This window comes from Sturnira hondurensis, unplaced genomic scaffold, assembly GCF_014824575.4.
Source record: "Sturnira hondurensis isolate 20B ecotype Veracruz unplaced genomic scaffold, ASM1482457v3 Scaffold0007406, whole genome shotgun sequence".
In the NCBI taxonomy this organism is placed as follows: Eukaryota; Metazoa; Chordata; class Mammalia; order Chiroptera; family Phyllostomidae; genus Sturnira; species Sturnira hondurensis.
Window position 1 is genome coordinate 9,414,819 of NW_028080037.1, and position 16,500 is coordinate 9,431,318.

Here is a 16,500-nt window from a genome sequence, read left to right on the forward strand (position 1 = left end):
GCCACCTACAGCAGAGCCTCGCCTAGACACAAACACACAAATGATCAACCCAGAAAGGCAAGTAGGAGGGTCCCTGGTGGATGTGTGCCAACAGATACATTTCTTTTCTTTCTTTCCAAAATCTGCTCTCCCACACCCGTTATACACTAACAGCGTGCTCTGCGTAATCAGTAAAGATGGAGCATCTGCAATATGGCCTTAAACTTCCCCAAGGCTGGGTCTTCACCTGGATTTTTAGGGCACTTCTTGGTCCTGCACGAAAACGAGGCTTTGTGTAGACGTTTGTGGGAGCGCCCGGCTGCTCTGCTCCAGCTGGTAGAAGCTCCCTCCCAGGTGCCCTGCCTCTGCCCAGACCTGCTCCCAGCTCCATGGAGAGTTCCCACCACAGACCAAACAGGTTCTCTTCTGGGCTGGACCTCGGCCTAGGCCTCGGCAGGTCCCTGGGACTTTCTGAACTTCAGTTGTCTCAGCTGTCGGAGGAGGGGTAAGTGAGAAACGTCTCGGCCCTAACAACAAAGGCATGACTAAACAATTCACCACGCCATCACACGAGGCAGTCGTTAAAAAAAAGAAATGGGAGTCATGAGTTCTACGTCTATTGTCAGAAACACGGAAATAAATAAAACTTTGTGGAGGTAGGAAGGTTTGGAACCAAACGAGAGGGTAAACCTGGTGGATCACTAGGTTCTCTTTTGGCTTAACAATTGATCAGCCACAGAGGACCCTCCAAATGTGGAATCTGGCATCCCAAACTCAAAACATGAATGTTCTTCGACCCAGGAACTCCCCTTCTAGGATTTTATCCTAAGGAGAGAAAACAAACAACCAAGTAAGTACTCGTAAGGTGCATGTAAAAGGATACATATTATAGAGATGTTTCCAGAGCATAACAGTGAAAACGCCTTCAGTGTTGCTAAATGGGAGATTGCGTTCGTAAACGAGTCACAATCTACACAACAGAATCCTGTGCAGCCATTAAGAATGTTGCTATGGTGCCCTGGCTGGTGTGGCTCAGTGAGCAGAGTGTCAGTCTGTGAACCAAAAGGTTGCTGGTTCGATCCCCAGTCAGGGTACATATCTGGGTTGTGGGTCAGGTCCCCAGTTGGGGAAGTGATCAATGTTTCTCTCCCTCACTTTCTCCTCTAAAAAAATCAATAACATCTTTTAAAAATATTGCTGTAGTAATTTATTTATAGGTATAACAAGAGGGAGTAAAGAAAGGCAAATTGTACAACATGTATAATTGGACCCAATTTGTACTGAATAGTACCTATTTTCATATATGCATATTCCCATTTATATACATAGAAGGAAATCTGGAAGGAAATACAGCAAGATAGTCATTGCGTCGGGGTGGTAAGCTTATTAAAAGTCTCTATTAGTTAATTTTATGTTTGCTTATTTACATTTATGAGTTTTATACAGTGTGCATGTAATAACAGTAATAGCTTCCCACTTAGAGGTGCCAGGCTGTGCATGAAGCACATCTTCTGTGTTTCATTTGGTGTTCCCAGTGATCATTTCAGGGCTGTTAGTAAACCCATTTTAGAGAGGGGAAAACTGAGGCTGAGGCTCAGGATACGTCATACACTGTATTAGTTTCCTACTGCTGCTGTAACAAATCACCACAAACTCAGTGGCCTAAAACAACACCAATTTATTACCTTAGACTTCCAGAGGCCGGAAGGCTGAAGTGGGTCTCACTGGGCTAAAATTAAGGTGTCGGAGGATCTGCCAGAGTGGCCTTGTACTTACAAGCAGAGCACAGTAGCTGGGGCCCTGCCAGATTTCTCTCTCACCAGTCTGATCTGAGAGGTGCACTCTCAGGGGCGCCACATAGGGTTACCTGGTGACTCACCATTTAACACCATCACTAGTGGAGAGCTTTCTGGAGGGTGGGGCCTGTGTCAGCCTCTATTCCCAGCACTCCTGGCGAGGGTGTGCTTAAGAACTTGGCATCTGGCCTTTGGAGCTAGGCAGACTTTTGTCCTGCTTTGCTACCTATACCTTTCCAAGCCTCAGTTTCTTATTTGTCTATAAAACGGGGATAAAGCAGGACCTCCCCCATTGGGTTGGTGTGAGGACAAAATAAAATGCTCAGTGTCAGGCCTTCGGTCAGCCTGGTGCGTGGCAGCGGTACCAGTGTTAGCTTTCTTCATTGGAGCACTCTGACCTGCACACAGGAGGTGCTCAGTAAATGGTAACGGTTGTCATCGGCACATACATTCACTCAGTAGGCGCTTGGTAAATGGTATGGACGTTATTGGAATGCGTACAGCATGCACTCCGTGAGCAGCAGTGGTCAGAATCGGAGCATGCTGACCCGCACACAGTAGGCACCCAGGAGATAGGGTTTGCTTGTTTCCAACCCTTGTTTTAGCGGAAGTGGTTCCAGTGCTCTCTCCTCACTGGAGACAGCAGAAAGCTGCCCAGGGTTAATAGAGACAGAAAAGGGTGCAGACACAGCCAGACGGTCCCAATCACCCCCTGAGCAGCAAGGAGAATAAATACCGCCTTTCGAGGACAGCAGAGGTGGCTAAACGAGGCAAGTTAGAACTCTGTACCCCATAGGCTCTCCATGAAGCCCCTCCCACCTCCCAAACATCCAATGAGCTTCTGTGCTTAGTCGCAGAGAATAGCTCAAAGCAAGTCTTTAAAACGTTTCTTTCTGAGCATTTTCTATGAAGCTGCAACCATCATTTCTGACCCAATAGTTTTCTTTTTTAACACACAGCTCGTAGGATGGAGTCTACTATCTCACGACCATTTAATGAGAGCTGTTTAATATAAACAGTGAGAGGAAAGGTGTTCTGCTTTCTCCAACCGCTGATAATTAAGGAGGTGCTGTTGACACTGGAATTACAGGTGAAATGGCCTTTTCTGGAAGGTGACATTTTCACCAAAAAGTTAAGCTTTGGTGATATGAACCTAAGATTTCCACCGAATGAAACACACCGACAAGGTGTGTTTAAAAATTCATTTATTTTCTGACATGGATGACACTATCATGTCCCAAGTGTGCCAGGCACTATTTTAAGCGCTAGGGATAAGCCCAGTGAACACGGGAGATAACCCTCATGGAGTTTATATTCAAGTGGGCAGTGGTGTGTTTCAGACAATAAACTTGTAATCCCAGGTGCTCTGAATAGGAGGAAAGAGAAAGGACAGAACAGGTGTGGATGCAGAGAGCAGAGAATTTTCCCAGTCTTGATGGATGGGAGAAGGCGGGAGTGATCTTTGAGATGAGTGCAGGTGAGCTGGGATAAGAGTACAGTGGGGGTTGAGGGGAAAGGGGAATGAGGGGAAGGATGTTCCAGGAAGAGGGAACAGCATGGGCAAAGTCCCAGAGGTAGAAAGACAAATCAGACAGAAGCAAGTTTAGAACCTTGGGAGAAAAGAATGCAAGGGAGGTGGGAGAAGTCCACAGGGCCTTATCAAGGGTCTGGATTTCATGCTGAGGCAATGGGGAGCTGGAGAGGGCTGTAGGAAAATGGGAGGGGTGAGGTATAGACTGATCTGATTTACATGTGAGAAAGATGAATGGACTAGAAAGCAAAACTGGAGGCAGTGGCCAGGGAGAGTACTACCAGAGACAGTACGGGCAACGTGGGGGCTTGGGAGGAAGGACATGGAGAAGTGGGCCCTTTGGAGGGGCGTTAAAGAGGCAGATTTCACAGGCCTGTTGCCCCTTTGTTGGGGTAGGAAAGGGGCAAGATGGTAGCCAGGAGCGGAAACATCTGGAATTTCTTTCCACCTTTCCCAAGAGGTTTTGCATGCATCCCTATCTTCTCGAAGCATCATCCCTGCCCTGAGCCTGAAGGTGGCTTTCCTGAGGTCACATGGGGAGGAGGCTGCAGAGCCCAATCTGGTTGCTCTCCGAGGCTCATCAACAATCTTGGCCTGGGCTCTCTCTCTCCTTGGCGTTTGTCACTTTGTAATTTTACCTCATCGACTGACATTATCTGATCACTCTCTCTCTCTACTGTGAGTCTATACATTTCATGAGGGCAGGAGGTTCACAAGGTTCTCAAAAAATGCATTTATAGAACAAATGATGGAAAGAACCCATAATCATATCAGTGCTTTGTCTGAAAGAAGTTGCTTCCAATTGGGACTTGACTAGACACTGAACAAGCTGTGACTTGTCCCTATAAAATACATATTCTTTTACCTAGCTAGCCCCTATCTAATAAAATTTTCATAAAAACTACTACCCACCCAGTGTTTAAATATAAATGTTCATTTTAGCAATATGTGTTCAAGGAAAAAACAAAACAGTATAAATGTCCAACATGAAGAAGTTTGTTTAGGTCCTAGCTCAGTTGGTTAGAGCATTGTCCTGATAACCCCAAGGCTGTGGACTTGACCTCCAGTCAGGGCACACACAAGAATCAACCCATGAATACATAAATAAGTGGAACAACAAATCCAATGTTTCTCTCTCTAAAAATCAATTTAAAAAAGTATATATCTGGCGATTTAATACACATATGGTAAAATGGTAGAGTATAAGAATTATTTTGTGAATAAACAGAATAGTATCTATACTCCTAGTTTTATTTTTTTAAGATTTTATTTATTTATCTTTAGAGGGGAAGGGAAGGAGAGAGGGAAAGAAATATCAATGTATGATTACCTCTCGCGCACCCCCTGCCGGGAACTGGCCTGTGACCCAGGCATGTGCCCTGACTGGGAATTGAACCACGATCCTCTGGTTCGCAGGCCTGTGCTCAATCCACTGAGCTACACCAGCCAGGGCTCCTAGTTTTATTATTGGAAAGATATATTAAAAATTGTTAATGCTATTTATATCCAAATAGTGGAATAAAAATGACTTTTTTTCACTTCTTTGACTTTTTTCTCTGAATTTTCTACCATGAGCTTGAATTATTTCCTAATAAGAAGCGAAAACAACACTAAGAAAATAGCATTAAAATGAAAAGAGAACCAACCATATGGGAAAATGTATTTGCTGATGATACCTCAGACAAGGGTTTGATCTCCAAAATGTATAAAGAACTCACATGACTCTACTCTAAGAAGACAAGCAACCCGATTAAAAAATGGGCAAAGGACTTGAACAGACACTTCTCCAAGGAGGACATACAGAGGGTCCAGAGACATATGAAAGGATGCTCAGTATCACTAGCCATCAGAAAGATGCAGATTAAAACCACAATGAAATACCACTTTACACCAGTCAGAATGACCATTACAAATAAAGCAACAAGCAACAAATGTTGGAGAGTGTGTGGAGAAAATGGAACCCTAGTGCACTGTTGGTGAGATCGCAGACTTGTGTGACTACTGTGCAAAACAGTATGGAATTTCCTCAGAAAACTAAAAATGGAAATGCCTTTTGACCCGCCCAGCAATTCCATTGTTAGGATTATATCCTAAGAACCCTGAAACACTAATCCAAAATAATTTATGCACCCCAATGATCTTAGCAGCACAATCAACAATAGCCAAGTGTGGGAAGTAATCCAAGCATCCATCAATAAATGAATGGATCAAAAAACTATAGTACATCTACACAATGGAATTCTACGCAGCAGAAAGGAGCTCCTGCCCTCTGAGACAGCAAAGACGGAACTCCAGAGCATTATGCTAAGTGAAATAGGCCAGGCAATGAAAGACAAATACCATATAATCTCACCATTTAACAGGAACCTAATCAACAAAATGAACAAGTAAACAAATTATAGCCAATGACACTGAAATTGAGAACAGGCTGTCAGTGATAAGGGAGAGGGGAGGGGATAAAAAGGGGAAGGGTGAAGGGTTTACAGGAATAATTATAAAGGACATGTGGACAACAAGGGGGGTGGAAATGGGGTCTGGGGTAGGGAAGGCTGGGGTGGTGGGGAGGGGTGGGGGGAAAAGGCAGAAAACTGTACTTGAAAAACAAATTTAAAAATTGTAAAATAAATTAATTAGTTAAAAAAAAAGAAATGAAAACAACAGACAACTTTTTATTCCCTGGGGGGAGTTATCAATGTCAAAGGCTGTCTTAAGATCCAATCGGATGACTATCAACTAGTATCCATTATATTTAGCAAAAAGAAAGCACTCCGTGGCCACAGTGAAAACAGTTTTGGTAGAGACAGAGCCAAGTGTCCACGGAATAGGAATAATAATGGCTTTAAAAAACCATTTCCCAAGAAGGTTACCTGGGCCAAACTATATAATTTAAAATCAAATACCAATGTGTCTATCCCTATAGAAAAATGCTCGAAAGTTCGCTCAGGCCCTTCCACCGGGCAATTACCGAAACAAGTGAGCATGCGCGAAATCACAGGGCGGCTAGGGCAATCCAACTTGTTTTAGGAAATGCAGTAGAAAAGCAAGGCCTTAGCATTTCTGAATTTAGAAACTGGTACAACGAACCACGCAAAAGAGAAAAAGAAAATCAAAGGTGGCTCAACTGCATTTCCTGAAACAACTGCCTTGGAAGCTGAGCCATAGCTTCAGGGGAACTCGAGGACCACGGGTTGCAGATTCCCTCCGGGCAAAAACAAAGGCAAAACCCGCAGCACTGGCCAAGAAGCTCAAGCCACCGCAGGCGTGCAACCAATCAGAGAGCAGAATGCGGGGGATGGGGGGCGGCGGCGGCACCTGCGCATGCGTTTCCCCCTGTAGCGGGGCTCGCGCCGCCTTCAGCCAGTTCTTGGACCGCTCTGAGTCGGTACTGTCGGCCTGGGTCTGGTCTGCAGCGTTTCACCAGTCGTGCTCCCTGCTGCTCGCTCGCAATGCCGGTGGATCTCAGCCAGTGGTCCGGGTCCTTGTCCCTGCAGGAAGTGGAAGAGCGGCCGCAACATCCGCTGCAGGTCAAATACACCGGGGTGGAGGTTGACGAGCTGGGCAAAGTGCTGACGCCCACCCAGGTACTCTAGGGCTGGGTGGGGGTGGGGGGCCCGCAGGCCTTCGGGCCAGGGACTGGGCGGGGGCGGACTTTCCAGCCCGCGTAAGCCCAATCCACAGAGGGAGTGGCGTCCTGGGGCCCACGCTGCCTGCCCAGGGTAACATTGGGAATTCCTCACCTGGAGGCAGGGTAGGGCCTTCGGGAGTAAGTAATCCACTTTCACAGGACTTCTAGGCCTGGTCAGGGTTCTAGGCCTGGAATCGGCCAGAATTGCAGGAGTGAGGGCAGGGGCTAGGAAGGGGACCATGCCCAGGAACCAGTTGGCCTTGGTAGCCCACGCCTCCCCAGAGCCTCCTCTCTAGTCTCGGGATTTTAGGTCTCATTTTCGGGGTCAAACGCCCTACCTGAGGACATATGACGCATTATGTAACAGTGGTTATCAGTGCCCAGCAAGGACTTCTTTGTTTTAGCGGTCAGGGACTTGGTGCTGATTTATGCAGCTGGTCGGCTCCAGGGCCACAGGCCTTGATCGCTGACGCTGGTGGTGGAGGTGGGACCAAGTCCTGGAGGCTGAAATTGGAGAAACCAGAGTGCCTGACATTGAAATTGGAGAAACCAGAGTGCATGACACGGTTGTGAGTTGGTCCGGAAGGAAGCTCGGGGACAGTGGTGTCAATACAAGTGCTATCTGTGACGCTTTTATTGTTTTGGTGGTTTTAATAGGAAGTGCCCGTCTCTCAGCCTCCCTTTTCCCATTTTCACTGTCCAAGTCTGGCCTTTTTGTTTTCTGTGCACTTGAAAGTATCCAGTTAATTACGATTTCACTTTAGCAGGCCCGTGGTGACCTGGTCACCGAATCTGGAGACCCTGTCATTCCAGATCTTGTAAGGTTATTGTTAAGAGGACTAAGTCAGCACCAGGGTTGAAGTACCCCAACTCTTTCTGTGAATAACACACTTGGATACCAAATTTGTAGTATTGTTGGCACTAAAATAAATGATGTAAAGAGCGTACTAAACTTCAGCTCCTGGCTCTTAGTTGCATAGATACACTTTAGCTTTTATTAATAATCTACTCTGTTGGGAACCTGAGTGTTGGTTTCTTTAGCATTTTTGGCTTTTTAACTCAGCTGGTTCCTTCTTGCAGGTTAAGAACCGGCCCACCAGTATTACATGGGATGGCCTCGATGCAAGTAAACTCTATACCTTGGTCTTGACAGACCCGGATGCTCCGAGCCGAAAGGACCCCAAATACAGGCAAGTTGGGGAAAGTTGGGGAACTGCAGGTCATCCAGATAGGAGCTGGTGCTTCTTGCACTTTTTAGTCTTCCACTGGACGTGCTGAGGTGGCACACTTGGTTTGGGACGTTCCCATGCATGCTTTAGCCTGAGCACACGTTTCTGGTCTCTTTACTCCCTAGAGCAGGAGACTAGAAATGTTACCTGAGAGCCAGATCTGCCTGAGGCCCCTTCCTAAGTACAGCCCCATGAACTAAGAATCGTTTTTCCATTTTTTAAGAATTGGGAGGGAAATGGAAAGAAGCATACTTTGTGACAACTGAAAATTGAATGAAATTCATATTTCATTGTCTACAAAACAAGGTTTGCTGGGCCACAGCCACGGTAGCTTGTGTTAAGTCTTGTCTTTGGGTTCGCGCTCCAGCCAGGAAGTGGAGGTGTGGTGACTGTATGGACTGCCAAGCCGAACGCATTGACTGCCTGGCCCTTCGCAGAAAGTTGGCTGGCCCCTGCTCGAGTCTGTTGCAGAGGGAGGGGGTCGCTGGGTCCTCTCTTCTGCAGACACCTGAGGTTTGCGCAACTGAGAAAGCCAACTGTCTGTTTCATCGCTGTGTCCTGGCACAGAACAAGGGCCTTGTGCCCCTTTTCTGGCAGCACAGGGAGTGTTCACTAACTTCCTGTGGTGTTGATGGGCCTGTCTTCTCTCACAGGGAATGGCACCATTTCCTGGTGGTCAACATGAAGGGCAACGACATCGGCAGTGGTACAGTTCTCTCCGATTATGTGGGCTCTGGGCCTCCTAAGGGTACAGGTCAGTAAAGGCTGCTTTTACAGGGTGGTGGGAGGGGAGCCTGGGTGCACATTAGGATTGGCCTAATACCCTGCGAATTTTAGTCTGATTCTTAGAGCTTTATTCTTGTATTTATGAGAGCCCTTACCCTGGTGGAGGTTTCAGGCAGTGGCGTTCACCTCCAAGGCAGTCGTTAGGTGGCTAGAACCTTGGGTTCTGGTTAGATGGACTTGGTTAGTGTTGCCTCTGAGCTCTTAAGCCTTTAGTAAGCAGGGAGGTCTGTGAGGCGACCTATGCTTGAAACAGCTTCCTAGAGAGGGGCTGCACGTGGCGTGAACTCAGTTAAACCACCTAAGTTCCGGGTTCTGCCTTGGCCCTGTGGGATCTTTGAGCCGTTAGTTCCCATTAAAGCTGTTAGAAATGATCATGGTTTCCAAATTAGTTATTAAAAATTGTTTCTTTATCTCGATAGCTTCCTTGTCTCTCAAAAATCTAGCGCAGTGTCTTTCATACATATGGAAGACGTTAAGAACTCTGTTGAAGACACACACACACACACACACACACACACACACACACGTTGTATTGTACTATGTTCTACATGTAGACCAAGTTAGATAAATGTCGCCCAGGCTCATGATGGGACAAGGAGGGAGTGGTTAGTGGAGCGTGGCAGCATTCTTGCTTTTGTGTGCATTGTCCAGCCGTGAGTTGGTTTGCAGAAGTCCAAGAAGGTCCCTGAGGAGGACAGTTGGCCATAGACTCCTGTGTTACCTGTAGATCCCAGAAGCTCCGGGTGGCTTTGGCCTTCTCATGCATTCATAAAGGAACGTAAAGGTGCATCTTTCTCAAGGCCCTATTAAGTTCTCTAGGGCAGTTATGAAATGAGGCAGTTTAATTGGGAGGAGAGTACACATTGGAGAATAAAGCAATTCCCTCAAGTAGGAGCTGTGTTCTCATTAACAAAAAAAGCCTCAGGAACTCACTTTTTTTCTTCCTTTTCCTTCTCATCGTATTCTTTTAGTAAGGTATAACTTACGTGTAATAAAACACAGATTGTAAATGTGTAGCTAGTGGATATTGGTGGATGCACACACCCCTTTAAGTTAACTTTTCCCAGCACTAACCATTTTCTGACACCTGTCTCTGTAGATTACTTTCATATTCATATAAGTGATATACGGTATGCATTTGTTTTTGCTGATTAATCGTTTTCACTCGAGATAATGTCAGGGATTCATCCATGTGTTGTTTGTAGCAGTAATTCATTCCTTTTTATTGCTAGTGGTATTCCGTTGTGCAAATATACTACAATTTGTGTAGCCATTTTCCTGTGAATGGACATTTGGGCTGTTTCCAGTGTTTGGATATTAAGACTAAAGCTGCTATACACATTCTCATCATTTTGTGGGCATAGGTTTTCATTTTTCTTGGGTAAAACCTAGGAGTAGAATTATTGGGTCATAGAAATTACCCAAGAGTTCTCCTAAAGGATGGGAAAATTTTATACTCCCATTAGCAGTATGTGAAAGTTTCAGAAGGTCCGTCTAAGATTCATGTAGTTCCATATCAAACGTCATCCATGTTGTAGCATGTAACAGGATTTTTTAAAAAATATTTTATTTATTTATCTTTAGAGGGGAAGGGAAGGAGAGAGGAAGAGAAACATCAATGTATGATTGCTTCTCATGCATCCCCTGCTGGGGACGCACCCCTGCTGGGAACTGGCCTGCAACCCAGGCATGTGCCCTGACTGGGAATCGAACCGCTATCGTCTGGTTTGCAGGCCCATGCTCAGTCCACTGAGCTACACCAGCCAGGGCCTGTAACAGNAGGATTTTTTAAAAAATATTTTATTTATTTATCTTTAGAGGGGAAGGGAAGGAGAGAGGAAGAGAAACATCAATGTATGATTGCTTCTCATGCATCCCCTGCTGGGGACGCACCCCTGCTGGGAACTGGCCTGCAACCCAGGCATGTGCCCTGACTGGGAATCGAACCGCTATTGTCTGGTTTGCAGGCCCACGCTCAGTCCACTGAGCTACACCAGCCAGGGCCTGTAACAGGAATTTTAAGGCTGAATAACAGTCTGTTGTGTGTGTATACCACGTTTTGTTTATCCATGCATTTATCAATGGATATTTGCGTTACTTCCACCTCTTCACTATTGTAAACGATGCTACAGTAAACGTGGGTGTGCGGATACCTAAATCGCTTAAAAATACAACCCGTGGCACCTGTTTGTGTCCAGTACCTGATGCTGCGAGGTTCATAGGGCACCTGCTGGCTCATTTTCAAACCGTCTTAGCTACTTCGCTAGTTGAAGCGATTTGGGCTGCTTCTTTCCGACCAGGTCTCTTGTCGTCCAGGGAAGTGAGTTCTGGTGGTAGAAAGCTAGTGCTCCCCCTTTAGCCCGTGTAGGTGTGATTGTGGTGGGATGGGTACCTGGTCCGTGATTGGCTGGTGCCCTTCATCCACTTCTCATAGATTTTAGCACCTCCTGTGTGCCAGGCACTGAGTCAGGTAGGTTCTGGGGTGATAATGGTCAAGGAGACAAACACTGGAGCTTTGTGGGGCTCTCTCTCCAATGAGGCGGTGAACTTGAAAAGAGTTTTAGATAGCCATGTCACTGTAATGGAAGTGGAAGGGGCGCTCTTGTGGGAGTGGTGGGAAACGACTGGCGATGAGCTCCCGTCGGAGCTGGGCGGGAGTCGGGGTGCAGTGAGTGGGGAGTGGGTGGGCAAGGGCCGAATCCCACAGGTCTTTAGAGGCTGTAACGCAGGGTGTAGACTTTGTCCTGAGTGCAGTGGAGTGACATCGGGTGATTTTCATCAGGTGAGTGACCCCGAGTCCTTCTGGGTTCTCAGTGTCCTTACGAATGGAGCGGTCCGGGTCCCTCTAAGTCTGCACATTTCTGTGAAGACGGGTCATGTCTCCGCAGATGCCTGGCCGTGGGTATATCTCCCTTCCTCCCTTTCCCTCCAGGCCTCCACCGCTATGTCTGGCTGGTTTACGAGCAGGACAAGCCGCTGAAGTGTGATGAGCCCATTCTCAGCAACCGATCTGGAGACCACCGTGGCAAATTCAAGGTGGCATCTTTCCGCAAAAAGTACCAGCTCGGGTCCCCAGTGGCTGGCACGTGCTACCAGGCGGAATGGGACGACTATGTGCCCAAGCTCTATGAGCAGCTGTCTGGGAAGTAGGGGGAAGCCAGGAGACAGGTACCACCCCAGGGGCCCAAGCAGTGTTCTCAAGTTCAGTGATGCATGTAGATTTCTCCTCTTCCCTGTTCCCATTCTCACAGGCAAGACCTGAGCAGGTAGTGGTGTAGGGTGCCGTTTCCTTCTGCCTGTGCTTTGTAACTGTACAGGGTCACACAGCCTGGTTTATATGTTTTGATCAAATTTGGATTCCGTTTTGGGGCTATTTTGGTACTGGGATGTGGCCATCAGATTGGTCATGTAAGAGCAACCCAGAATTTAAAGGAGAAAAAGTTTTGGTAACAAGAACAGGTCTATAGTAATAGTGCAGAGCATCAAACAATCTTTAAGGGAGACTTAAAAAAAAAGAGAGAGATTCCTTGTGTCTGCCATTGCAAACCCAAATCCAAAATTGTGCATGGTGGCGCATTCTGAGATGTTTTCACAGCCCCGCCTCTCCAGGCAGCCAGAGGCCGGCGTGTCCACTCCCCCCCAGTGTATGCACACCTTGGGTTGGTTGTTAGGTGTCAGCGTTCTGCTCCAGCTCATGTAAGGAGCAGCACTGGAAAGAGCAACAGGGAGCGTCGCTTTCCTGTTGGGGCGCAGCCATCTAGATGAACGGCAGGGCTGCGTGAGAGGTTACCCCAAATCCGTGAGCCTGTGTCTGTTAAATCGACCCCTCTGCGTTGGTGTAACAAAAGCCGGTCTGGAGTTGCTGAATGTTGTGTTAATTCTGCTGTTTGCTTATAGTTGAGTAAAAATAAAAACACTCTGTGGACAAACCGAGCCTCCAGATATTTTGTCCTTTTGAATATGGAGTTTCATAAATGCGGAAAGTCAAGAGACTATACCTCAGAGGGTGAATATCCCCTTTCCTGGACCCACCAAAATGACCGGGACTTGATTTGGGGACCATACACAGGGTCCGCATTTACACAAATGCCAATAAACTATAGCAGGAACGACCATTCTTTTCAATGGGTGGTTTTTAAAAAATCCTAACACTTCAGCCAAGTCTTCTTGCCCAGAAAGCACCTTTGCTTTTTGTAAGAGGTCCCCCGTGGTGTAGTTGGGTACAGACACCATAAAGGTCTGCTAAGAAAGGGCCCACACCTCTCTCCGTTCTGACTTATAATCCACATAGAATCAGTACCAAGGGGAGGGGGATGTGGATGGATCACCCTCCACCACTGATGTACCAAAAGGAAAGGAAGCCGTTGGAAGGTCTGCATCACTGACCTGGTCTATGGTGGAGACGGGAATCCTGGTCAGGGCTGGCAGGTGCTGGGCAAGGCTGGGCTCTGTCCCACCTTTCGCTGCTATACTTCGAAAAACTTGCAAATGTTGCCTCATGGAACCTCTAGGGGCAGATAAGGTAGAAAGTAAATTTTTTTAACTGTAGGGTTATAAAATTCATTTTTAAAATACTATTTTATCCCCGGCTGGTGTAGCTCAGTGGATTGAGCATTGGCCTGCGAACCGAGGGGTTGCAGTTTGATCCCTGGTTAGGACGCTGTGCCTGGGTTGCGGGCCAGGTTCTCAGTTGGGGGTGTTGAAGGAGGCAGCCCGTTGATGTTTTTCTCCCTCTCTCCACCCGCCTCCAGTTCCCCTCTCTCTAAAACTAAGTAATTGTTTTAAATTTAGGAAAATATTTTACGAAACAGTAAAGAAAACAGCTACCCTGTTGACCTTAAAAATAAATGTGAAATGTAATGCCCGTGGTTAGACGAAGCAAACAGTGTAGGAAGACAGTGCTTTTCTCCCTCTCTCCCACCCACAGGGACCAATTTTCTTTCAGAAGAAAATGTAAATACTGATACCGGTATTCATTTATATATTTACCCTTAAAAGTTAGAGTTTGGCTCTGTCTTTCCCCAACTGTTGTACCTCCATGCCGTGTATCTTCAGTTAACAGGTCAGCGCAGTTCATGTCATTTTGAACAAATATTCTTGTTTTATGGGAGTTTTCATAATTAACCAATCCAATCCCCTACTGTGATTATATTATTTCTTGTTACAAATGGTGCTTCAGCAGACTTTGTGTGTGTGTGTGTAAAATGTTTTTTGCAAGTAATTTAGTGGGATAAATTCCTAGCACTGAAATAATCAGTTCAAAGAACATACACATTTTCAATGCTGATGCTGACAAACCACTCTCCAGAAAGGTCATTCTGATTATATTCCTGGCAATGGTGTATCGGAGTAACTCACTCTATACCCTTAGCATTTTCTCCAGCTTTACACATTTGACAATTTTGTGTGTACGTATTTAAAATCATTCACTCTCTCTGTAAACTGTTTTCTTTGAGACTTGTATCTTGCTAACCACAGTACTTTTTTAGTTACGGTCTGAAGATTTATGAGGAATTATAGCAGTCAGTTTCCTTGTCTAAAACGGGTATAGACTCTTAAAGGACTCTGGAAAAGGTCAAGAACCCAACCAAAAAAGATGAAGTGTGTGCACAAGAAGTTCACGTAGAAAGAATACGCCTGGAAAGATATATTCATAGCCTTAGAAACTGGGATACCATGTTTCACCTATTAAATTGGATGTGAAAATGACCTTGCCCAAGGGCACATCACTAGGAAGCAGGTGCTGCAGGTTCAGAATAAATAAGTTTTATTTACTTATTTTAGAGAGAGGGGGAGGGAAGGAGAAAGGGAGAGAAGCACCAATGTGAGAGGGAAACATTGATCTCTTGCCTCCAAAAAAAAAAACCCCACCCAGGGACTAAACCCAAAACCCAGGCATGTGCCCTGACCAGGAATCAAACCAGCAACCTTTCGCTTTGTGAGATGACACCCTACCAGCCGAGCCACACCGGTCAGGGCTCTGTGTATAGTTTTTTATGTAGTTTTATCTCCTCTATTAGGCCGGACCCTTCACAAACGCAAGGACAACTAATCTCTGCCTTTTAATCGACTGTTTATAGAGACTGTTACTATTCAATTGAATACTGGTGAGGTTTAGGTCTACCATTTTATTATGTTTTCTGTTTGCCCTTCTGTTTCTCAATACCCGTTCTTCCTTCCCTGCCTTCTTTTGGAGTAGCTGAATATTTTAATTCATCAGATACTTGGGTATTACCTCTTTTGGTTTTCTTTTGTGGTGGTTGGAGTTACAACACACGACTCATTGTTCAGTCTGCTTACAGTAAAGATTGGACCACTTCATGGGAAATGCAGAAGCTTGACAACCTATGGGTTCTTTAACCCCCAATCTTTCTGCGATCGCTGGCATAGGGGTTCCATTTACATGCGTTGAAACCCTCACCAGACAGGGTGACAGTTTTTGCTTTCAACAATATATATTTCAAGATAGTTCAAAGAATATGAAAGGGAAACTCTATTTATCTAGGGATTTACCATTTGCTGCTCTTCATTCTCAGAAACCCAAGTTTTCTTTTGGAATCTCCCTTTGGCGTGAAGAATTCCCGTAGAGTTTCTCGTAAAGTCTGCTGGCAGTGAACTCTCAATTTTTCTTCACCTCAGAATAGTTTTATTTCACCCTCATTCCTCTGTCTAGGCTGCTTTTCCACAATGCACCTGCTTTTATTCTTCAGTGTCCTCAGTTTGTCTAGCTTTTAAATTGTATTCAGCAGGAAATAAATTTACACTGCTCTGCCAAACTGGAACCACAAAAATGTACTTTTTAAATATCATTTCTACGGCAAACTATATTATGAAATTAGAATTGGAGGGTCACGTGGAGTTCTTACAGGGGCATGTTTTCAGTTGCCCAGGAATATACCCTTTTCCAACTGAGGTATAAACAAATAATTACAGGTAAATGCAAGAAATAAACGTGGCTTCAGTTAGACAGCACCGAGCACTCTCTGACACCCTCTGTGACTGGTTGTTGCAGCTTCTCCCAACTCCCATAGCACCCAGTCCTGGCCTGATCACGGCTCGTCTCGGCCCATCGTTGGTTGACCTCGTCTGCTGCTGCTCTGTGTGTTTCAGTAGAGATTTAAATCGGTGACCCCATCCATCTTATTTACTACTACACCCCCAGGCACACAGTAGGTGCTTGATGCATACTTCTTGAATAAATGTATGCTGATCTGGCAATTCTAATCCCTTTTCCCTATTTTTTCCTTTATCTAGAGCACTTATTACCCTGTAAGATCATTTATTGTAATTTACTACATTTTATCAGATTCCTCCCACCCCTAAGGTAAGCTCCGTTAGAGCAAGGGTCTTTTATCTGAGATACACTGATGTATCTCAGGCATCCGGCCTGGCATCTCACTTACAAGGTACTCAGTAAATATTCACTGAATGAATCATTGCAAATCAAAGGTCAGCAGCCCTTACTACCATGTGTGACAAACTTGTAACGATTCTTTCCTTTTCAAGTTGGGGAGTTGGGTGGATGCTGGGGTTCTCGGACACTGGCTGTCTGCT

At 45.8% G+C, this 16,500-nt stretch overlaps 1 protein-coding gene across 1 annotated transcript; it reads left to right on the forward strand.

The window, feature by feature from the left end:
* Nucleotides 1-6,642: 6,642 nt before the first annotated feature.
* PEBP1 (phosphatidylethanolamine binding protein 1) lies at nucleotides 6,643-12,875 on the forward strand. Its single transcript, XM_037052209.1, has 4 exons — nucleotides 6,643-6,887; nucleotides 8,012-8,121; nucleotides 8,814-8,914; nucleotides 11,879-12,875. The coding sequence occupies exons 1-4, from the start codon at nucleotides 6,753-6,755 to the stop codon at nucleotides 12,094-12,096; spliced, it is 564 nt and encodes a 187-aa protein (XP_036908104.1). The 5' UTR covers nucleotides 6,643-6,752; the 3' UTR covers nucleotides 12,097-12,875.
* The last annotated feature ends 3,625 nt before the right edge of the window (nucleotides 12,876-16,500 follow it).